The following is a 25,119-nucleotide window of genomic DNA, read 5'->3' as shown; positions in this document are numbered from 1 at the left end:
AACCAAAAATTGCTGAGAACCAATACTATCCAGCCTTTCTCTAGCTGCTACTTTTTTGGTCTTTGTGACTGCTCATTAGTGCCTCCACCAGAGGATGGGAAGGGATAGAGGTGAAAAGTGTGATTAGTGTCTGATGTTAGCATAGAGGCTTTATAGGAACACCAGTCTGATAAGTTCTGCAAACTATCATTAAACTGTTCATATACCACCATGGAGAACTGAGGGATGTACCTAGACATAGCGCAACAGTTGGACTGGTTACTGATTTACTGCTTACCTTCTAATAGAATGGAAGATGATAGTATTAACTTTTAACAATTCTCTGGCATTGGCAGATTTCAATTTTTAAAAAACATTGTTAAGCCAATAGACTTTAAGGGAATAAGTAACTCTTAGTGAGATCCCTAGAATTTGGCCTAAGACCCCTAAGTATTACCCATTAATTTTTTTTTAACCTTTTGTTAATTGAGTGAAGGTGGTGTTTACAAAGCAAGTCCATTTTCCGTTCAACAATTAATACACATGTAGTTTCATGTCATTGATTACAATTTCCACACTGTCCTATCAACTTAACCCACCTCCTCCTTGTGCTTCCTGGTTTTATTCCTCTTTTCCTAACCCTTTTGAACTTTGTCCTGGGTAAATGCTGCCCTTTGATCTCAAACGGTTGATTATTCCGAGGCGAGTGTACTTCACTAGCAAGTTCCCCTTGTAGTAGACTTGTTTATTTCTGGGCTGAAAATTGAGCCACCAGGTGAGTTAATTCCCAGACCTGATGAGTGCTTAAGGATCATAGTCTTGAGGTGCTAGCCGTCTGTCCAACCAGCAATACTGGTCTTTTTAATGATGCTGAGTTTTGTCCCCCATATTTCTCCTTCTAATGAGAGCCTTTTCAAAGCTGTTGCTAGTTACATGTTCAATTTTTAATTTCTTGAAATCTTGAAGAAGTCTTCAATTTTAGGCTTGTTCAGAAGTACTTGTATTATTAAGTTTTCTTGGAAAAAGACAAGAATGAATTTAGTTTTCTCTGCTTTTTGTGTTTAGGCTAATGACTGATAGAAATATGAATTTGGCAAACATTTAATGATTTGCTATATGAGGGGGCTTCAAAGAGTTGGGGGGAGGTTATATTATCTTTTAATTTATTTTTTCCATGAACTTGAAACTCCTCAGTCATTGTGTAAAACAGTTTCCTGTGTGGTTATCTATTTTAAAATACACACCTGCTTTGTGGATTTTTTTTAACAGCAGTATTAAAAAGACTTTTCCACATGTACAATTCTCATTTTTAAGTAGCTGCCTAATGTGCTAGTGGACTGATCTCCTACCCTCACCCCCACCCTACTACAGTTCTTTTGTGAAGTACATCTTGGTGTAACTCCGAGAGTGTAGATTCCTCGAGAGAGGTGTTTGTTACTTTTATGACTCTGTAGGACTTGATGGCAGTGGGTTTGTTTTTTTGAGTTACTGCTGGGTAAAATTTGGGTGATTGCATAAACAATCTTGCTCCGTATTGCCTTCAGAAGACTTGTGTAGCCAAATTTGATGTTTTAAATAGCAGAGTAAAAAAGTTTTCCAGTTGGGTGGGTGCAAACATTTGGCCATGTAAATAAATGATAGGAACTTGATGTGGATGAATTCTGTTCTGGGATGGGAACAGAAACCTGCGTTTTCTAAGACAACTGCAATAGCTTACTAGTAGATCTCCTCCAGCATCTTCATTAGAATATGCTCAGATGACCTGCCTTGTATTGGTTCACTGTGTGTCAGGAGCTGGACTATAATGCAAACCAAAGCAAAAACCAAACCTGCTGCCATTGAATTGATCTCAACTCATAGGGACCAAAGGAGAACGGCCCCATAGGATTCCTAAGGCTTTAAGAACAAACATAGAAGCAAAAAAAACCATGGAGGCTGATGGCAACATCTTAGCCAAGCAGCTAATGGGTATGCCAGGACCCTGTTATTAAACGCAGGGGATAGAAATCAAAACAGTAAATAGTATAAAACAAGTTGTTACAGAAATACACAGACAAGGGAAGGAGATAGATGAAATTGGGAGTTTATATTCCATCGTGAGCTATTGCCCAAGGAGTCACACACAGAGTGCAGGTAAAATGGTAGGGTAGAGTGAGTGGCAGATAACCTGGATGGAATGTGGAATACTTGAGAGAGGAAGTAATCCTGGAACTGAACCTTTACAGGAATGAGCATAAGCAAAAGTGCATGGGAGATCCTGGAATAAAAAAAAAAGGTTCATGTGGCGACAGGTTGGAGTGAGGTTGAATGTAAAAGGGGAGCGGGCCATATGCTGAAGATGTTTAGATTCATCCATACTCTACAGTCACTGAAGAATTTTAAGCAGGGGCAAAGGATGGTCATTTTTGTTCCCTCCCTCTTTCCATTCCTTTTTAGTGATTATTTTGAATGGAGGCTAGACTGGAGGCTTGTTGAGACAGGAAAAGGACGAATGGTTGGGCTATTATTACCACCTGGATTATTGTAGTACATAATAGGATTTTGAACTAAGGCAGCGGGTGGGATGAATGAAATTGTTCTGCTTATTGTTACCCCTTTCCCTGTCCCCCAATTCAGCTTTCAAAATTCAGTCAATATGTTCTCTCTTTGTAAACCTTCTCTGATGCCTTCAGGCAAAGTAATGCTTTATCCTCTGGGCTAACGTAGCACACCTTATTATTTAATGTTTTTGGCACTAATGAACCTACTTTAATTTGTTGTCACCTATATTAGACAGCAGACTCTTGTAGCCTTTTTTATTATTTGTGCCCGCTTTTAAACTCACTGCCAACTCCTGTAGGGCAAAGTAGAATGTGTCCCCTGTGGGATTCCAAGGCTATAAGATAAGGAGTAGAAAGCTTTATCTTTTTTCCCTAGAGCAGCTTGTGGTTTCAAACTGCTGACCTTGAGGCTTGCAGCTCAAATCCAACACAGCCTGTGCCCCCAGGGTTCCTTTTGCCTTGCATTAGGAGACATTTAAAGGAAATATTTATAGGGGAATGAAGATTGGGATCACTGTTCTCTCACATAGGAAACTTTGGTCATTAATTGAGTTTAGATTTGAGATTTTTGAAGCATTTGTATGATGGCATGTACCTACTCATTCTTCAGGTTTCAGCTTAAAGGTGGTTTCCTCTGCTAAGCCTTTTCAAACCCCACCCCTTCTCAGTCTGGTCTTGAGGATAACATTGGTCACAGGGAGTAGTCTGTTTTCTTAGTTCTTGCCAACCTTGTAGGCATTTAAAAGCAGTGCTTAGACTTCTGTATGCATTTTAATAATATTTATTAGCAGTATCCAGTAGATAGATGGTATTACCTCCTTGACTGTACTCTTAACAACAAAAATCTGAAACTGTTGTCTTGCCATATGACCTTCCAAGTTAAAACTAGCTTTAAACTACCTAGTGTAGTAGTCAAAAGCTTGGGGTTAAGGATCTGCATTGAAATTGTGGTTCTCCAATTTAGTTTTAAAAGAAGGATAACTACTTAAATTGTGAAGATTAAAAGCAATCATTTATGAGCACGCTTAGCATGTACCTTTTGAGACTCCCGTGTATATAAAGTAGCACAGTGGTGGATACAGAAAAGGGTCAGTTCATGTTAGTGAGCAACAGGCACAAAAATGTATCCTCCAGCCAGAGCTGTGATTCCCTTGGTAATTAAAAACATTTCGGTTCAGAACCCCTGTTGCTGTAGGGAAGTGTGAAGGATTTTGTGGCGAGGCCATGCGTTATTTCTTGGTGTCACAATAAAATTTTTTTCCCTTCAATGAACCTACATTTTCTGATAAATGCTTCACAAAAAAAGTGACCTTCTAGAATGAATAGCCTTCATGCTCTCACCATCCGCTGCTCACCTTCATTCGGTATTCTTACCTTGAGAAGCTGTACATTTGTCAATCACTTGAATTATCCAAGTTGTTTGTGGATCATCCTCGGAATAGTTTGTTTTTTCAGTTGTGGAATTACATCATCATTTTCTGCTTAGCAAAATCCTAACTTGAAGATACCGCTTTTTATTTATTTACTTATTTTTGACTACTTAAATCATTTAAGTGCTTATTGTGCTTACGATGGGCCAAGCCTTACATAGTTGTTGCATGCAGAGGAAGGGTGGTGGTGCCTGTTTTGGAGATCGAATTAGTAAATTGAAATTTAAGAAATGTTCAGATTATTTTAATTGAGTGATAGTGACTTTAGGTGCATTATACAATTTAAGCAGAAAAAAGCCATGCAAATCTGAGTAGCCTGTAGAACTTTCGATGTATTTATGGATTGATTCCCCACTAATTGTTGACTTCCTGGCCCTTGTACCCATGGCTGTGACCATGTTTGGAAAATAGGGTTTTTCTTTTTGTTAGGTTACTGAGGTCATACCAGTGTGGAAGGAGTTCTACATTTCATTGCTTCTGAGTTATAAAAAAATCCAAATAGGCATAGAGAAGGAAGGCATACCAGGAGGAAAGACCAGACACTATCTGCCCACAGAGATAAATGAATCTACTAGCTCTGGAATTCCAAGGATTGCCTGCTGTGAAAAGCAGGAATAAACAAAAGACCTCCTCTTAGAGCAATGTCCTGAATTCAGACTGCTAGCCTCCTGAACCGTGAGAAAATAGATTTGATTTCTTTAAAGCCACTTGTATTTCTGTTATAGCAGCTCTAGCAAAGTAAGATCTCACTCACTGCTATCAAGTCAGTGCTGGCTCATGGCGGCCCCTGGTGGGTTTTCTGAGACTGTTAACTGTATGGGTATAGAAAGCCCAGTCTCCTGTGGAGCAGCTGGTGGTTTTGAACTGGTGACCATGCAGATTACATCCCAGCAGGTAACTTACTACACTACCATGGCTCCATAGCAAACAAAGTAAGACTGTGTGTGTATATTGAAGGAGTAATGTTTTGGGCCAAATGGTAGGAGGGAAGGGTAGAAACAGTAGCCCTAGGCAAAGGCAGGAGCTGGGAATCAGTGTAGGGTGTTAGGGGTCTGTGTCATCAGATGCACTTGCTCTGGTTTTATTTTGGTTGTCATTGGGCTCTTGAAAAAGGAATTAAGGGTCCATTTTATATGATAAATAGGATGGGTTGGAGGATTGAGATACCAGTTAGACGGCCGTTGTGATCATCTGAGATATGGGCTGATGTGAAGATGTAGACTGGCGTGTGTTATTGTTATGAATAGAGAGGGTATACTAAACTTGAACATCTGTGTGAGAAAGTATGGGGAAGTTTTCATGATAAAAGATAAAATAATGATGGTGAGAACAGGCCCTTCTGTAAGGTTTTGTACATTTCTTCTTTGTATCAGTGACATGTCCAAAGAGACCAGTCCCTGGAGACTGGTTGGGCATCATGCTTGGTAAGGCAGAGAGAAAGAGGAAGGTAGATGGGCTGTAACAGTGGACTCAAGCATAGGGCAATTGTGAGGGCCAGCCAGTGTTTTACTCTGTTGTACATGGGGTACATGGGCAATGAATTGGGACCCACTCTGTGGCACCTAACAAACAACAGCAACACCACCACTTATTTGATTGTGTAGAGTTTAAGTACCCCATGGCATTCTTAAATTTAAACTTAGACGATGATTGAGGTTGGCCGTTCTATTGTGGTGACAACCTTTGTTGAAATTCTCATTGCATCCTATCTGGATTATGACAGCTTCTTCAGTAGGCTGTATCAGCTTTTTGCTTTCAATCCATCCTACCCAAGTGTTCTCTAAAAGGCACAATTCTGATGTCTCACTCCCCATTTGATAAACCTTTAATGACATTCTGCTGCCTATAAGTCTGAGTAAAGGCTAAAATAGATTCCCTGGCTAGTCAAGGTTGAACATTATGATCTGGCTTCAAACTGCCTTTCCACCTTTTTCTTCACTACTTCCTCTTAAAATATGCTGTATATTTCAAGCAAATTGTTAATTTCTTTTAACCCCTAGGATGTCTCGTGTTTTCGTACAGCTTTGTCTTTCCTTAAGCTATTCTCAGTAGAATGCCACATTATCATTTTCTTGTTCTAGCCTCTTACATAATGAAATTTTAACTGTTTGCATGCCACAGTTGAAATTCTGACAACTTCAATGACACTTCTCTTACTATTCATCCCTCTCTTGTTTTCTCGGTGTGGAATAATGAGCTCTAATGGTGGGGTCACCAGGACTCCTGAAGGAAGGGAGCTGAGAGATAAGTGCCTGAGCGTTTTGCAAATCTTCAGAACAAATTCTGAAAGAGATTTAAGTGTGATGCAAAGAGTGATTATTTGTCACTTAAGTTGGGTCAAAGCATACATCAGTATGATAGAGTGCATTTTGCTGTCTACTAGAGTTTTCCCCAAATATGTTTGCTGCAGAACTCATTAAACATCTGCGGCACCCAAAATGCTTCCGTGGAGCTGGGAGGGCAACTATTAACTTTTTATAACCAAAGGACCTGGTTAGATGACCCTTTCCTTTTGTCTGCAAGTTTACAGCAGAATCTTGGTTCATGTCACTGACAGCAGGTTCAGTAGCTCCATCTGTTTGTCAGATTGTAATTTATTAGATGGACTAAGAATTACAATATTGTAATTCTTTATTCTAAATAAGACTTTACTACTATTTCCACCAATAAATGAGAAATTACAATTTCGGCCCTAAGCCTATCGCATAAGTTGTGTTGTGAGGATTGGTAAGTGAATTATAGTTTTAATAATTTTGATTTTTTGGAAAAAGGAGCTTTATTATAAGCAGTTGTGCTGATTCTGTAAAACTGCTTATGTTTGATGGACTTTCTTTGCTTTTAATTTTTGATGAGTGAATGAAGCTTGGTGTTGCTCTTTGGGTGTGTATAGAGAGAGTCAAGTGTGAATGGGAGTCCACATGTTTTGCTTAATGTCTTAAATTTAAAGATTCATGAAGTGTTTTACTCACATTTTTAATAAAAATTTGTTTGCTTTTTTACTTTTTAATACATGTGGAATGATGGAGAAATTGCATCTCTCTCACACACACATACACGGGAAAAATGTCTTTACACACTTGAAACAAAAATGAAGTCAGACTATCTGTTTTGTACTTTGTTTTCGTGTGATTAGATACATAACTTTTTATGACTATACAGTATTGTATGGAGGTTTATGGGAATTATAGTTACTACTGAATGCTAACTAGGTATCACATCTTTGGGGGTAGTGATAGGCTTTCATTTTTTTATATATATTTGATTCCTCCATTACATTGACTAGAGAATCATTCAGTTTACATTTTTCCCATGCACTAAAAAGTCTTGTAGAAATGTATTCTTTTTTGAGGGGAGGTCCACTGATTGTAATATTAGTGTAAATAATGATAGTTGTGCACAGTTCTAATCTTCATAAAGACTCATTTCCTTTGAATCAGTTTCCACCCAGGGTGATCTCGTAAATTAACTATGGGAGGAGGCAGTCTCATCTTCCTCCCCTGGAGCAGCTGGTTGTTTAGAACCTGAGACCTTATAGTTTCCTCATAAGGGCTCCAGGCACTGGGTGAAGTAATTGACAATTTTATTTAATCCTCACTGCAGCCTTAGGAGGTAAGGCCTGTTCTTTCTGGAGATAAGGAAACTGAGAATAAAGAATGGTTAAGTAGGGAAGGGAGAGCCAGAATGTGAATTCAGGCTGGCTGGTGTCACTTTTTCCTCTCCCTATTTTGTTTATTCAGATGACTGTTTTAGTATCTCGTCTTTGCAATGCATTTTTTTATGGATTAAGACCAAAGAGAAGTGTGTGAACAAAATCAACCCTTGCCTTTAACAGTGTGTGCTTAATGTCATATTCACTGATCTAATATTTGTTAGTTAGAGCTGATCAGAGAAGACTTCATGGAAGAGAAAAGTAATTTAGGAATGTTTATCATGTAAAATACCATTTATGGTGTGATGTTAATTTTAGCTCCCTTTTTAATGTGTACTGGGTGGGCCTAACTGAATCAGTTTTATGTAAGCTGTTTAACATCTGTGTCCTGGCGTGGGCCCCCAAAAGGATGGACGTATGTAGTTTTCTTGAGCTGTAGTCTATAACTAACTGCTCTTCTCACGTTATTAATTACCTGGCACTGATGATTTGGTTCTTCGTGTTAGTATTAACTCTGTATTGAGATTTATTCCAAAGAATGGGAGATGGACTTGATAGGAAAGATCTCATCATGATTTTTTTACATGTTTATAGGAGAAAAATGCTCTATATTATAAAACTGATTCCAATTATTTTGAACAAATGACATGCATTGATTCCATCAGTTGGTCATTGGTCTGTCACACAAATGTTAATAGACTATATATTAGGAGTTAATATTAAATTTAAAATCAGAAATGGGAAAAATGAACATGAAAGTTCTATTATGTAGAAAGAGTCAGTGTCAGACATGCAATATGTCTCATACGATTTAGTTATTTCACAGGATATTCATTCAAAACAGGAGTCCCTGGGTAGTGCAAAAGGTTCAGAGCTCAACTATTAATCAAAAGGTTGGAGGTTTGAATCCACGATCTGCTTTTGATGCATTTTATTCTGTAGTGTCATAAATTCACATTGGTTGACACCTCTCATTCTTAAAATGGAGGCAGATAAGTTTACCCAAATTCCTAATTTCTTTTGTTGGCAAAAAATACTGTCTATTTTTCTTTGTTTTTAAATCGTTTTATTAGGGGCTCAGACAACTCTTACCACAATCCATACATACATCAATTGTGTAAAGCACTTTTGTACATTCATTGCCCTCATCCTCAAATCATTTGCTCTCCACTTAAGCCCCTGGCATCAGTTCCTCATTTTTTCCCCTCCTTCCCCGCTCCCCCTCCCTCATAAACCGTTGATAATGTATAAATTATTATTTTGTCATATCTTGTCCTGTCCGACGTCTCTCTTCACCCACTTTTGTTGTCCATTTCCCGGGGAGGAGGTCACATGTAGATCCTTGTAATTGGTTCCCCCTGTTTCTCTTAAAGTAACAGGTTCACCTTGCTAATTTTCAAGAAAATGTCTTCTAAATACCTATTTGAATAACTAGTTTGTCAGTTCTTGTACCAGATGAAAATAGTGTCCCATGAAGAAAACTGCTAGTTTAGCTTGCACCTCAGTTGTACAAATGCTTTTCCTCAGATTTTATGAAGCATCCAAAGCACTTTATGCATTCCTCCCATTTCACCACATAATACATCTCTTATAATGTAAGCAAGTATTGAGATTTAATAAAACTTACAATTTTTAACTGCTTGCTTCACATAGGACATTCTTAAGTGGAGCTCACTTTTTAAACAGAAGAGCGGCAAATACAATGATGTCTCTGCCTTATTTGTGAAAGACTGGGCTTTCTACTCCTGTAAATGGTTACTCGGGGATGGTGGGTCGCTGTGAGTCATCATTGACTTGATGGCAGTGAGTTGGGTTTGGTTGGGTTGGGCCTTATTTGTACCAAGGTAGCATCAATGTTGCTCACCTTTGTTTTTGTGAAAAAGGCAAATAATCATTTTTTATGAAAATAGATTTGATCTTAAAGACCTCTTCCACCCCCGCAAAAGCGGCCTTTGAGAGATCCATAAGTCCACAGATCACGTTTAGTTCTTTACCTGGGCTTTCCTTTGCTTCTTAGCCTGAGAAACCAGGGGTCACGGGAGTAGAAAGCCTCCTCTTTCTCTCGTGAAACAGCTAGTGTGCTCAAATTACTGACTTTGAAGTTAGCAGACCAATGTTGAATCCACTTTACCACTAGGGCTCCTTGTGAGGAACATAGAGGTTAAACTATTGATTATTGTAGTTCAGAAAAAGCTCGTTTGGGGGTTAGGCCTCACCAAAAAAGTGATTTGTGACACGGGACTGCGTTCAGAGAAAGCTGAAGGCAGAGGAAGGGATCCTGGGAAGCACCAGTATGTTAAAGGTTCAAGAAGGATGAAATGATCATTGCTAATGTATAGGTGGTTACATAAAAATGGGGACTAAGATGCAACCATTGGATATTGTTTATCTAGTGTTGCTATAATGCTATAACAAATACTGCAAGTGGGTGGCTTTAACAGATTTATTTTCTCATAGTTTAGAAGCCTGAATTCAGAGTGCCCGCTGTAGGGGAAGGCGTTCTCCCTGCTGTTTCCTTTCCTTGGAGATCTCCCTGTGTCTTGGCATCTTTGGCCCCATCTCTGCTCTACTTGCTTGTTCAGTCTCTCTCAGAGGTTACTTCAAGACACACCCCACTGGGATCCTGCATCATCAACATAACAAAAACATTCCCAGATATGGAATTATAATTACAGGCATAGGGGTTAGGGGGCTTAAAGTCTGTGATAAAAGGAATTTTTTTCACGAACCTTTTGAATCCTCCTTGCACTGTTTTTCATGGGTGGGGTTATCAGTAATTCATAATAGAAAAGATGAAGTTACTGGTGACCTTTCAGAGCATTAGAGGTGGAAACCAGGTTATAGAAGAGTGAGTACAGTGGTCATTGTTTATACTTTTCATCTAGGAAGTTTTGGAGCAACAATTTGTGATCCTTTTTGAATGGGATTTCTGTCTTGGCAACTTCCGATCTGTGGTAATTGACAAAACGTGGAATTCTTTTTCTTGTGCAAAGATTGTCTCCCTCCCACCCTCCCCCCCAAAAAAAGAGATGGCTCTTCAGAACAACATTTTTGTTTTCTTTCTGGAGGCAGTTTGGAATACAGCCTCAAGTAGTGCTCATATTGAAAACATGTGTTGTTTCCTAATGTGCTTGTATTTCTAACTTCCTTTTCTTTTTTCTTTTCTAGTCTGTTCCCTGGGGAGGCAGTAAGGGGCAGTGGAGCTGGCCTCCGCACCGAGAGAGGCTGGACTTCCTGTCTCTCTGTGCTGAATGGCTGCGATGGCGCCCGCTCTCACTGACGCAGCAGCTGAAGCACACCACATCCGGTTCAAACTGGCTCCCCCATCCTCCACCTTGTCGCCTGGCAGTGCCGAAAATAACGGCAACGCCAATATCCTCATTGCTGCCAACGGAACCAAGAGAAAATCCATTGCTGCAGAGGATCCCAGTCTAGATTTCCGAAATAACCCTACCAAGGAAGACTTGGGAAAACTGCAACCACTGGTGGCATCTTATCTCTGCTCCGATGTGACATCTGTTCCTTCAAAGGAGTCTTTGAAATTGCAAGGCGTTTTCAGCAAGCAGACAGTTCTTAAATCTCACCCTCTCTTATCTCAGTCCTATGAACTCCGAGCTGAGCTGTTGGGGAGACAGCCAGTCTTGGAGTTTTCCTTAGAAAATCTTAGAACCATGAATACGAGTGGTCAGACAGCTCTGCCACACACACCTGTAAATGGATTGGCTAAGAAATTGACTAAAAGTTCAACACATTCTGATCATGACAATTCCACTTCTCTCAATGGGGGAAAGCGTGCTCTCACTTCATCTCTCCAGGCAGGTGAAGTGGGAGGATTTGAATCTGGAGACTTGAAGGCGGGTCTGACCAATTGCACTCTTCCACACAGAAGCCTTGATGTAGAGCACACAACTATATTTAGCAATAATAGCACTGCAAACAAATCTTCTGCAAATTCCATGGAACAGCCGGCACTTCAAGGAAGCAGTAGGTTATCGCCTGGCACAGACTCCAACTCTGACGTTGGCAGTGTCACGATAGAAGGTAAAAAGTCTCCCCTGTCTTCCATTCTTTTCAGTGCTTTAGATTCCGACACAAGGATAACAGCCTTATTGCGGCGGCAGGCAGACATCGAGAGCAGAGCCCGCAGGCTACAGAAGCGCTTACAGGTTGTGCAAGCCAAGCAGGTAGAGAGGCATATACAGCATCAATTGGGTGGATTTTTAGAGAAGACTTTGAGCAAACTGCCAAACTTGGAATCCTTAAGGCCCCGGAACCAGTTGATGCTGACTCGAAAGGCTGAAGCTGCCTTGAGAAAAGCTGCCAATGAGACTACCACTTCAGAGGGACTCGGCACCTTCCTGAGAAGTGACTCCGTTTCTGAAGAATTGGAGAGATTTACAGCCAGTGGTATAGCCAACTTGAGGTGCAGTGAACTAGCATTTGATTCCGATGTTACTGACAGTAGTTCCGGAGGAGAGTCTGATATTGAAGAGGAAGAACTGATGAGAGCCGATCCTGAGCAGCGCCATGTGCCTCTGTGAGTAGAACCTATGTGTGATGGCATTCTTGAGACATGATGGGACCAGGGTAAAAGATTGTGTGAATTCCCACTATGGAGAGAATGGGGGTTTTAGCTCAGGTTCCATTTGTCTTTTTCTAAATTTAGGTGGATGGGCTGTATATACTTTGCGCGCGCGCGCGCGCGTGTGTGTGTGTGTGTGTATGTGTGTGAGATTTCTAAGGTCCTGCTTTGTTGCTGTAGGCTAAAGAGTGGTTTTTTTGTTAAAGAAGGAAAATTGAAAACATTCTACATGTGCAAATGTGCCAGTACTATCTTTTGAGGTGAATAGACTAGATTTCTTTAGAAATTATGTATAGGACATTTTTGTAAATTTTATGGCTTTTGATTGTTTAGATATTATTTTAGTGAGTACACATAGTTAGTTGAACTGATTAACTTTGGAATTTATAGTTGCTTTCAAGTGAACCCTCAGAGAACACAGATTTTTTTTTAACATTGTGAGAAACAAAATGCTACAGAGGGATTCATGGGTTGTCAAGCACAATCTGCTTTTACTATCACTTCTCTTCCTTGCAAGAGCTGATCTTTATCAGGTTGGAATTTTATTTTCTCTCAGCTAAGTGTTTTTAATATCTGGACTAAATTCTTACCGATTTCCCCAAATCTATTAGTTTGAGAAGTTTTTTTGTGAACTCTTGGTGAGTAGTATTGTAGTATTCCAAACCAGCTTGGTGGAACAGCGGTGCCTTACTCTTCCTCTCCTCCCATTCCTTCGTTTATCTACTCTAAATATTAAGCTTCTAAGAGAGGGAAACCCGAGAGGCTGGAAAAGAGCAAGGCAGAGCGGTGCTGTAAAGGCTGCTCTGTCTTAAGGCCGAAATGGGTGCATGTGTTGGAATAGGTGATTCTTCCTGCTTGTCATGAAAAGGTGACTCTGGTTTTTGAGAGTTTTGTTGTTGACAGCTATGCTCTTAAGTTGTAAATTTCTGTTTTCTTGAATTTGTATTATCCATATGCACACGATTTTGTATCAGAATATGAAATCTTGTTTTGGGGTTCTATTTTGAAGGGGAAAAATCTGGGTACTTTGCTGAATTTCTTCGTTACAGATTTAGTCACATGATCTTTTTGTAGCTCAGTCCTCTGAGGTCCACTTCTATAGTAAGATCTAAAGCAGATAGATTTCATAGACTTGCTGCTGCTGTAACATTGCTGTCTTTTGTTTCAATGGGTTAGTGAGTCAGCTTGCTAATATTTGAAACATTATCCATACTGACTTAGCTGCTTTTATAAGCCACTAATTTAAAATATTTTGGTTAATATTAAATATTTCTCCTTATAGGTAACGTCCTATAACCAAGACTGCTGAAGCAGTCTAAATTGTGTGGACTTTCACTTTGTGAATTTGAGAAACCTATCTACAATGTTTTTAGGACACATTGTATTGAAAATACCTGAGCTTTAGTAATGTCTGAAAATCACACTCACTGTGCTGTTAACTTGATACCGACTCAAAGCACTCCTTTCTTTATAGGGTTTCCGAGATTAAACCTTTACGGGGCCAGTCTCCTCTTTGTCCCACTGAGTAACTAGTAGGTTTGAATCACTGACAGTTAGCAGCCCAGTGTGTATCGCATATTCCACAGCACCACCAGAGTTCCTTTGTTCTAACCTAGTGAAATCTAAATACAGTGAACCCTCGTTTATCGCGGTTAATTGGTTCTAGACCCTACCGTGATAAATGAAATTCCGCGAAGTAGGATTCCTTATTTGTAAATCAAATATTTTCGTAGTTAGAGCATAGAGGACATGAAAAAACACCCTTTAGTCACCATTACACTCGTATTACCCAATTTATTAAACGAAAAAGGGAAAATATAGTAAAACATTTTGGACGTTACAATTATCATTTATTATTTATTATATTATTTATGGCATCAAGCGTGTACAGTATGAGCCAATCAGTGGCAGTAATGACAGAGCATGCGCTTTTACACAAAAACCGCGATAGAGTGAAGCCGCGGAAGTGGAAGCGCGAAGTGGCGAGGGTTCACTGTACCTAAGAGAATTTGTCTCACTCCCCAGGATAATCTAGGAACTTGAAAAGACCTTTAGTTAATTTGTTACTTTGTTCTGTGAATTCTTCTCACCCAATAGTGTATTGATTGGAAAGGTATGAAGTATAAGGACAGCCAGGGATTCATTTTAGGAAACTTTGTTGGGGGGAAGCATGGAATCTTTTTGTATTGAAACCAACTAAATAATGTTTTAAAATTTTGAATTTCCATGTTATCAGATCATATCAAAATAAGGAAATGTGGGGATTAGAAGAACTGTCAAGTAAATATCTTTTTGCATGCTAAAATATAGTTCAATTTAAATTAAAACAATCAGTAATGTGTAAATATTTTTAACTTTTTAATATTTTAAATATTTTTAACATTTCAGTTAGCAGCCAAATGCATTAATTTGATGCACCACCCAGAGATACCTTTAAAACCCTGGGAACAGATGCATTTCCAGAATTGATTCAGACTTACAACCACTACCTATATAGACTATACATTTTTATGGGAGCAGACAGCCTCCTCTTTTCTCCTGCTGATCTGGCTGCTGAGTTTATACAGCACATTTGTGGTTAGCAGTCCAGTGCTCAACCCACAGTGCCACCAGGACCCAGAGATAGTGGCCTTGATGTAATCTAGGCTGCCAGGATGAAATTTGTAGTAAAAGAGAATGTTGAAATGAGTTGTTTTTAAATTACATTGCTTAAATTATAAGTAGATTGTGGCTGCAAGCCCTTCACCAGGAAGGAATTCCGTTGCATTTTCTGATAGCACTAACCCATTTTAAGCCCTAGCCATATGCTAGTGATAGCAGAAGGATTGATAACTGTATGTTGTTAAGTTTTTGGTAAACTCTATGTTTGTCTTTGTAATATACTTAATAAACTATTGCAAAATGAGTCTTAGGGAAGTTCTTTTTCTTGGTTTCATTTCTTTCATTAAATGATGGTTTAATTTCAGACTGCTAATATATATGTATTTTTTTGTTTTAAGATCTTGGAAAACCTTCCCTAAATGCCTCATGTCTTCCTTTCTTGGTACATTGAGCTTGTGTTTCTTTGAAAATTCTGCTTCAACTTGGATTTATTATCATGTCCTTTGTCATTATTTAGTTACACCACTGTGAAGAGCAAAGGAATTTAAACAGAAGATTTTAAAATCACCAGTGTTAACAAGGAAGCTGCATGGCATTTTAAATGTACAATTCAGTGACATTAATTGCATTCACTGTGTGTAGTTCCATTCATAATAATTTAATCAGTTGTGAAGTAGAAGTGATAACTTTTAATGATCTTATGTATTATAATGATAGCTGTGTATTTTTTCTTCTTTCTAATTTATCTTTATATTATGCCTCTTTTCTGTATCACCCCAAGACCCCTTACCTGTCTTTCTCTGGCCCTTGTAAGTACTTGCTTTGGTATTTTAAATGTGCTCTTAGATTGTCATCAGCAGTGTTTTGGGTACTTGGACCACATTATGGAGGACTCTTTGCCCAAGACACATATTTTTTCTGTATTGTTCTCTATTGTTTTACCATAGGATACCTTTAGGGACAATTTAAAAAATAGTCCTGCAACACTGTTCATTGTGACTCCTTGAGTGTTAAGGATGGCGATCTGTGTATAACAAATGCCCTTTTTTAAAAGTGGAAATTCATGTGTTATATCTATTTATTTTTTATAAGTAATTTTATTGGGGGCTCTTAGAGCTCTTAGAACAATCCATACATCAATTGTATGAAGTACATTTGTACATGTGTTGCCATCATTTTCAAAACATTTTGTCTCTACTTGAGCCTTTTATGTAAGCTCCTCTTTTTTCCCTCCCTCCCCTGCTCTCCCACCCTCGTGAACCCTTGATAAATTATAAATGATTATTATTTTCATATCTTACACCATCTGCTGTCTCCCTTCACCCATGTTTCTGTTGTTCGACCTCCTGGGTGGTTGTGGTGTTATATGTCGATCTTTGCAATCTGTTCCTGAGGGGTTTATCTGTCTTGGATTCTGTTTGTTGAGGGTTCTTAAATCTGTATCAGTGTACATGCTCCGATCTAGCCGGATTTGTAAGGTGGAACTGGGGCCATGATAGTTGTGGGGAGGGGGGTGGGGCGTGTTAAAGAATTAGAGCATTTGACCTTTGGGGGTCAAATGACCCTTTCACAGGGATTGCCCGATTCATAACTAGCATAATTAAAGTTATGAAGTAGTAATGAAAATAATTTTATGGTTGAGGGGTCACTACAACATGAGGAATTAAAGGGTTGCGGCATTAGGAAGGTTGAGAACCACTGAACTAGAGGAATGTTGTCTCATCGATATTGTACTGCACCCTGGCTGACTTGTCCCTTCCTTGTGACCCTTCTGTGAGGGGACAAATGTCTTTTTTTCATAAGGACTTAATGGAAAAGATGTTCAACCAAAGAATAGTTACTGTATATAGTTGAGTATAAGCTGACCCGAATATTAGCCAGGGCACCTAATTTTACCACAAAAACTGCATGAAAAATGTGCTGGAAAATCCAGCTTATACTCGAGTGTATAGGTATATACTTTTCCTAAGGTTTTAGACTATTTTTATAACTTGGTTCTGTGGTTTTTGCTCTGTGCTAGGTTTCAATTTAATTGATACTGGAAGTTCAGAGCCAAACTTTTAGGCCTTTTTGTTGTATTCTTTGAAAATCATGTTCTTGGTTTCATTAAAAAAATTTTTTTTAAGTGTGAATTAGCTGGAGGTTTACATATCATCATCATTTTTGTATTCAACAGCTTACCAGCTCTCCCGTTAACTTGTCCTGCCTCCACTCCTTTTTACCTATTTCCCTCTTGTAGAATATTATTTGCCCATACACTGTTAACATCTGTCTATCTTCTATACTTATTACTTCTTCCTCTCCTTCCCACCTCTGGTATCCATTAAAGTCTGTTTCTTCTGGTATGGAAACCTTTATCTTAAAATTTTTTTTTGGTTTAATATTTTTATGTAACAGTGGTCTTATACAATATTTGTCCTTTTGTGGTAGACTCATTTCATTCAGCATTATGTCCTCCAAAACCATCCATGTCATGAGATGTGTTTCACAGTTTTATCATCATTCTTTAGGGATACATAGTATTCCATTGTGTGTGTGAACCTACATTGATTTCTCCATTCTTCCACCAATGGGCCTTTAGGTTGTTTCCCTCTTCTCGCTGATGGACATGGATGTGGGTATTTCTGCTTTGTTCCTAGTTTCTTTAGGGTATGTACCAACTAGAGGGATTGCTGGGTCATGTGGTACTCTTTGAGGAAGGATCATACTGCTTTCTACAGTAGTTGTCCAGTTTTACTGTCCCCTCCCCCTAATGTGCCTGAGGGTTCCAGTCCCTTCACCATCTCCAGCATTTGTTTGTTAGTTTTTGTTTTGTTTTAACTCTGCTATTAAAGCCGGTGTGAGGTGTTAGCTTCTTTTTGTCTCCCTTTTTCCCCATCCATCTTCCATTTTGTGCTGAAGTGGTCATCCTTGTTTCTACCTAACAGTGATAATTTGCATAATGACCTGTTCTTTAGAATCTAACCACTTCAATAAGTGAGTACAGGGGACCTTTAAAAATTGGTGGAAAATGGAATTGAAAGAGAATGTAACTTTTCCATGAAGTTTTAAGGCTCATTCGTATATACTTTAAATACCATTGATAGTTCTACTTTATGCACTATACTGTATTTTGCCTTTGGGAAAGTTGAAGCAAAAGCCCCCATTAAGTCAATGGTATAATTTAAAACAAATCAGGTTTCCTGACTTTAAGAGTTTTTAAAATCATTTTATAGCCTAGTTTTTTTGGGGGGGAGGGGTCTTTTTTTTTCATGGCCCATTAAAATGATTAGTGTATTTTTGATACTGATTATGTTAGAATAATTCCATTATGTTTTATAGAAGATGCTTTAAATCTGAGTAGTCACTTGCTAAATGGCTTTGATTTAATGCCCTTTTTCTGTTAGCCTGCACATGACAGCCAGTGGTAAAAATAAGAACTTCAATTATTTCTCCCTACTCCCTTCTTTTCCTAAGAAAGCATGTAGGTAGGGAATGTTATTCTTAGTGCTTCTTAGGAATTTATGCTGAAGAAATTGGGTTTGTTCATTTGCTGCAGATGTAATTGTTACAGATGTTTTCTTGCCGTGCAACAACTGGTTTTGATTCTATAAATTTGAGTGAAAATGCTTTTATGATAGTAGGCATACAAGTACTTATTGAATGAGAAAATGTTTAAGGCACACAAGATGTCATAAATGGATAAACTTGAGTCTCTGTCCTCAGGAGTTTATTGTTTTGAAGGGGAGTGGAAACGTAGTATGACCAAGACAAATAATTATAACAATGCCTGTCACATAGTAAGATACAAAATAAATCAGAAGAGCTTACAGCTAATTGGTGGGCTTGGGAGAAAATGAACATTTGGTATGACATTTTCTTCCCTTATGTGTGGTCTTGTGAGGTAGGTCAGTGTAGGTAGAACGCACAGGACACATAGAAGGTAAGGCTAACTAAAGCCATGGATGGGGCTTTGGTGGTTTGAAGTGGGAATATGTTGGAGACCTTGTAGTATAGGTAAGAGGTAATATATGTAGATAAGGAAAAGAGATAATTCCAGAGATAGGGGTAGAATTAATGGGACTTAATCATAATGGAGATGTGGGAGCAGTGAAGGATGACTGAAATATAAAGCCTGGCAGACAGCAAGTATAGAAGGTGACCTGTGGCAAGCATTTCAGTGTACCCAGTTTGCAAAATAACTAATACTCATAGGGGTCTGGTTTCTTTTTTAAGGTCTTAAAAACAAAGGTTTGTGAGTGACTTACGAATTCCCACATATAAAAAAAAAATCCTATCAGTTACTTACCTTTCAAGTAATCCTCTATACATAAAAGGGAGATATCAATGTCTCACTGATATTGATATCAGTGGGACTTTGAGTTAGTCAATCAAATCTTTATTGAATGCCTACTGTGTGCTGGGGTGCTAGGAATAGTAGTGTGCTAGGGATAATAGTGAGCTAGACACAGCCCCTGCCCTCAAGGGGGATATTGAGAGATTAATTTAAGCAAAGAGTCATATGGATAGTGCTGGATTTGGTATTGGAAGTGCAGTGAATGCCACAGACCCAGAATTATTCAGAGTGCTATGAGGATGACTTTCTGGAACACTTGAGATAGGGTGGTGATGTCATGGAGAGTTTTCTGAGGAAATGACATATAAGCTAAGAACTGAAAGAGGAGAAAGAATTGGTGAGGAAGGAGAAGAAGGGGTGTGCATTACGGAGGAAACAACACATGATGAAGATCTGGGACTAGAAAGAGCTTCATGCTTTCAAGGAAAGAGTTAGTCTCGGAAAATCTCATGGGTTAGATCTACCCTGTCCTTGTAGGGTAGTTAAGAGTTAGAATCAACTCTATGGCAGTGCGTTTTCTTGTTGGTCTTTTACGAGTGATGAAAGATGACGCTAGAGAGGTTGAGGCCAGGTCATACAGGTGGCTTTATATTGTAGGTCACTTTAAGGCTTATGTTTTAATTGTGAAACCTTTTGCAAATGGGATCTGATTAGGTCTTTTTAAAAGATCCATATATTTTTTGGGCGCTAGGGTGGAGATGGACTTTAGGTAGATCAGGTAGGCTATTGCAGTAGTCAGATAAGTGAATAGAATAGACTCTCAAATATTAGCAAGAGAATGAAAGAACTAGATAGCTATTGGAAAGTAGTATGACTAAGACCTCTGATTAGGTGATGGAAAGAAGAGATACTGAGCGGAGTCCCAGATTTTTGGCAGCAGTAAGTAGGCTGGATAGATTTGCTGTGATAGAGAGAAAAGGAGCAGATAGATCGGGGTGGGGGAAGTTGGTGGTGGGCATTCAGTAATTTTGATTGAAACATTTCTGCAGTTGGGTATGCTCAAATGTTCAGATTCCCTTGCAGAGTGTGCTCGTGGACTGTGATCAGCATGATTTCACTAGATAAGGAAAAGTTTGGGCCACATTGATTTATATATAATTCAATAATACTTATTTCATTTCTGTACTATTTTCCTAAGCAGAGACCAAAATGCACTAGATTATTCTACAAGTTGGGCAGAAATTCCTATCTAAGCACATACCCTTTCATGTCTACCAGTACATTGACTTTTTTGTATCTCCCTTTGTGTATCTAGGGACATTGTGTTCATATATTCAATATAAAGGAAGCATTGAGTTTCTAGATATTGGATCCAAAGGGATCCATCTATGCTGTTGAGTCAGCCTCTGATTCATGATGACCTCTGTGCATGATATGATAGGTCGGGCTCTTTGGAGCAGACCATTGTGGTCTCAGAAGTAGATCACCAGACCTTTCTAACTAGACTTAGCCTGGAAGCACTACTGAAGCCTTTTCAGTGCCTGTTTTCTTCAAGCCTCCACTGACAGATGTGCATGAGGTGCATTAGCCAAGGGAGTCTCTTTCACGGAAGGTGAGAATTTTACTTCCAAACCACCAGTGCCCCTATATAGAGTAAATCTTAGTAAATTTAATTCTCGTTTATTAAGACTTTTTAGCAGCTTTGTTGTTTGGTGCTGTAGGGTCAGTTCCAACTCATAGTGACCTTTTGTGCAACAGAATGAAACACTGTCCAGTCCTGGACCATCCTTATGTTTGTTACTATGTTTGAGTCCATTGTTACAGCCACTGTGTTAATCCATCTTGTTGAGTGAGGACCTTTCTTTTGCTGCCCCTCTACCCAGCATGATGTCCTCTCTTGGGACTGGTTTTCTGATGACATGTCTGAAGTATGTGAGACAAAGTTCATGAGCTTGTCTCTAATGAGCAATCCTGGCTGTACTTCTCCCAAGGTAGATTTGTGGGTTGTTTTGATACTCTGGATATTTTTGACAGCACCGTAATTAAAATGCTCTGGTTTTCCTTATTCAGTGTCCGGTTTTGACATACATACGAGGCAATTGAAAATATCATGGCTTTGGGTAAGGCGCACTCCTGTCCTTATACTAACATCCTTGCTATTCACCATTTTAAAGAGATCTTGTGCAGCAGATTTACCCAGTGCAATGAGTTGTTTGACCTCTTGGCTGCTGCCTCCATAAGCATTGGGGATCTAAGCAAGACAAAAATCGTTGACAACTTCCATCTTTTCTCTGTTTAGTCTATTGGTCTAGCTGTGAGGTTTGGATATTCTTTACATTGATCTGTAATCCACACTGAATGTTGCAGTCCTTGATCTTCATTAGCAATTTTAGCCTGTTTGAATTTACGTTTGTGCAATTGTGAAGAAACAGATAAACAGGATAGCTTAGCAATCAGTTTAAAACTGCTAAAAGTTTATGGAGAATCTATTCTTTATTCAGAATCTACTGGGAAGTTCTGTTGAACTTTTAAATGTTAGAGTGTTCCGAGAGTCAACTTAGTAGCATTGTAGCAATTGTATGTAGAGTACGAGAGGGTCCCCAAAAACAACTGGGAAAAAGCTCTGCTGTTTGGAGCTTTCTTAGTATGAATTTTTTCCGCTAGGTGAGCATTCAACTATTCGCCCTGAGTTAATGCACCCAGTGGTGTTGCCTGGGAAAGTTCTCTTAGGTCACAGTGAATTTTTTCGTAAAGTTCGTTTTGCTTGAACCTCGTTTTTTGTTATGGCTGTTTTAAGAGAACAGCGTGCAGCTATGAAATTTTGTTTCCTGCTTGGGAAAAATGCAGCAGAAACTGGTGATGTTGAAAACAACTTTACAAGGACAGAGCTATGGGAAAAATTCAAGTGTACGAGTGAGTTTCTCGTATCAAAAAATGTGAAATGTCGGTTGATGACAAACCTCGTTTCAGATGTCCATCTGTTTCCCTAAGGGACAAAAATGTCTGCGTGTACTGCATTTGGAGTTCGTTCCACCAGAGGTTCTGAAAAGATAGTGTAACAGTGTGCAACAAAAAAGGCCTGATTTGTGGCAGATGGAGGACTGGTTTTGTCACCACAGCAGTGCATTTGCTTACGCAGCCATCTCAATGTGCCAGTTTTAGGCAAAAAACCCGTATGCCTCTCCCCACACACCTTACTCACCTGACCTAACCATGCAAAATAAGTTTATTTTTGTTTCTGTGAATGAAGAGGGACATGAAAGGAACAGTGATTTGACGATGTAGAAGAGGTGAAGAAAAAAATGGAGGTGCTGTCAGCCATCCAAACATGAATTTGAAAAATGTTTCTAAGAATGAAATCGCAGATTTGACAAATGCATTAAGTGTAATGGAGAGTACGTTGAAGGTGATAAGGTTGTTTTGTAAAAAAATTTGCCATATATACTCCAATATAAGCTGAGTAAACAGCACATTTTTAATGCAGTTTTTTGTGGTAAAATTAGGTGCCTTGGTGGATATTCAGGTCAGTTATACTCGAGTATATACGATAAATAAATAGCGTGGTGGGGATCCCAGTTTTGGGGGTTTACTCCTTGTATATTCAGAACTCAAGAAAGTTTGTGGAGAAAAAACCTCAGAAGCCTTGGAGGAGGGAGGAAATTGAGGAATGGCAACTAGAGAGAGTTAATACTCTATGTTGTCATTTTCTTATAAATTGCTTTACTTTAGTTAGAATAGCCAGGGAATTGACTGAAAAAAAATCCTAATTTCCTCAGTAGCTAGAAATATTTTTAAATACCAGAGTATTTATCTTTTTGCCTTTAGTCTTCCCTTTATGCTGAACAACCTCTGCCTTCCCCCTCCCAGCAAACAAAAACCAGAATAATTGCCATCAAGTCGACTTGAGCTCCTTTGGGTTTTCCTGACTTAACTTTATAGACTCTGACAGCCCAGGTCTCCCTTTTACAGTGCAGCGGGGTAAATTCGAACCGCCCATCTCTCACTTGGTGGAGGAGTATGAACTGTTTGTGCTTCCCAGGCTCCTTCCCCTTGTGCTTACAATTGATAGGTGAATTTTTCTTAGCATTTGTGGGATTGATACTAAAGAAGAAGCAATGTAATAAATATAGTAAGAGTCAGGACAGCTGTTGGGATTTTTCCAAGTGTGTTTTGTCTTCGAATCTCCCCAAGGTCAACTTCTTCACTTACACAATGTGGATTTGTACCCCTCTCCACTTCCCCTCTTTTGTACTTTTTGTAGTTTGGATGAAAGTTTCTAGAGCCAAATTAGTTTTTCACTCAACCATTTATACAGTTTGTTTTGTGACATGGGTTGCAATTCCCTCAATGTAACAGCACTCTTCCCACATCCTCCCTAGGTTTCCTGTTTCCATTTCCTTCTTTCCTGTCTGCTGTCCTTTTTTTTTTTTTTTTTAAATAATGCCCATTTGGTTGTATAGTTGATTGCAGGGAAGAGTATTTCCTCCCTGGTGTCATTATTCACTTTACTGGCCTGTGTATTGGCTCTCTGGAAACTGATCCTTAGAGGTGGGGTCATTTCAATTCAGGCCTGAGGGGTGTCTAAGGGCCGTAGCCTTGGGGTTCCACAAGTCTGGTAAATCAACAAATCTGGTCTATACATGATTTTGAATTTTATTCTTTTAAACATTTTCCCCCTCTTTGTCCAGGACCACCTATTGTGATCCTGATCTGAGCAATCAGTGGTGGTATTGGATACCATCTAGTTCAAAGATAGGGTACTTTGTTTCTTTTCTTTTTTCTCCCCAGGGCCAGTTGGACACGAATAACGTCGTTCAAGGCCATACAAAATTATCAACTTAAAATTAGCCTGCTCTATTTGGTTAAACATCCAATTAACTCACCCCTCAAGTTGCAGTGTCTGAAACCCACAGTAGTGCAGTTCTAGCTTGGTCCTATAGGGTCTCTGAATCATGGACTAAACGGCAGTGATTTTTTTTTTTTTTTTTTTTAAACAACATGCTGGAACAGCTGGTATTGAAGATTTTGTAGGCTTTCGTATGGCCCAAGGTCAGGAAGTTCCCACACCTGTTCTAATTCTTCTGGCCTGAGGCTAGTGGAGGCTGTGACTTTGGACTAAATTCTCTTGTGCCTTTGATTGTCTCAGCTCTTTTTTGCTCTAGGTGGGGAGAAACAATAGTTGCATCATCATAGATGACCACTCAAAAGCTTTTAGAACCCCAGTCATTAATCCCTACAGTAAGATACAGTACATTGTCTTTGTGGTGTGGACTCTGTTAAGCTTTGACTATGAAGTTTTTAGGGGTGGGTGGGATGTGGATGAGCCAATAAAAAGGGCTCAAGTAGAAAGAAAATGTTTTGAAAATGATGATGGCAACATATGTCCAAAAGTGGATGGATGGATGGATGGATTGTGAGAAGAGCTGTACAAACCCCCAATAAAATGATTTAAAAAAAAAAAAGCTTTCAGAACTTTGCTCCTGTATGTTCTGCTGTACCAAAAAGCCAAATTCGCTGTCCTCAAGTCAATTCCAACTCATAGTAACTCTATTTAGGGATTCTGAGGCTGTACATCTTTATGAGAGCAGATAGCCTCATCATTTTCCTGCATAGTGTCTGATGGGTTTGAACTGCCAACCTTGTAGTTAGCCGTCCTATCCTTAGCCTACAGTGTCCCCAGGGCTCGGCTCCTGTGCTCATCTGTATACGTGGATATGTTTGCATCACTTACATAGTTATATATGTGTGTGTATGTATATATATACATATATATATTAGTTAGAGTGCATATATATATATATATATATATGAGACTTCAAAGGTCTTATAGAATAGTTCCATTATTATTTAATTCCATTCTTTCCATGAATTTTTTGAAACTCTATATCTACTTGTGGTTGTGCTTCCACTCACCTTTCCACACCTCTTCAGCTTACATGTTTACCTATGCTTCTACTCGTAGGTGTTATTACAGTTTTTGCAGTTGCATATGTAATAGTGTTGCCCTTGGTTGTGGTTTTACTCCTGCTGGCCTCCTAGTTGTCTCTTCTTTACCATAGATC

At 39.0% G+C, this 25,119-nt stretch overlaps 1 protein-coding gene across 4 annotated transcripts in view; it reads left to right on the top strand.

Annotated features, from left to right (window-relative positions):
- The window catches only part of KANSL1 (KAT8 regulatory NSL complex subunit 1), a 188,546-nt gene that overhangs the window by 37,686 nt on the left and 125,741 nt on the right, over positions 1-25,119 (top strand). For all 4 annotated transcript variants that reach the window (XM_045299629.1, XM_045299628.1, XM_004707253.2 and 1 more), the window contains exon 2: positions 10,767-12,135. In XM_045299629.1, coding sequence (XP_045155564.1) covers positions 10,850-12,135 — 1,286 coding nt within the window. In that variant the 5' untranslated portion in view covers positions 10,767-10,849. The remainder of the gene's footprint in view (positions 1-10,766; positions 12,136-25,119) is intronic.

The sequence above is a fragment of the Echinops telfairi genome, unplaced genomic scaffold, assembly GCF_000313985.2.
Source record: "Echinops telfairi isolate 266 unplaced genomic scaffold, ASM31398v2 ScPeMD7_7458;HRSCAF=8496, whole genome shotgun sequence".
NCBI lineage: Eukaryota > Metazoa > Chordata > Mammalia > Afrosoricida > Tenrecidae > Echinops > Echinops telfairi.
The sequence above is the reverse complement of the archived record's forward strand: the minus strand, read 5'-3'. Positions and strand labels throughout refer to the sequence as shown.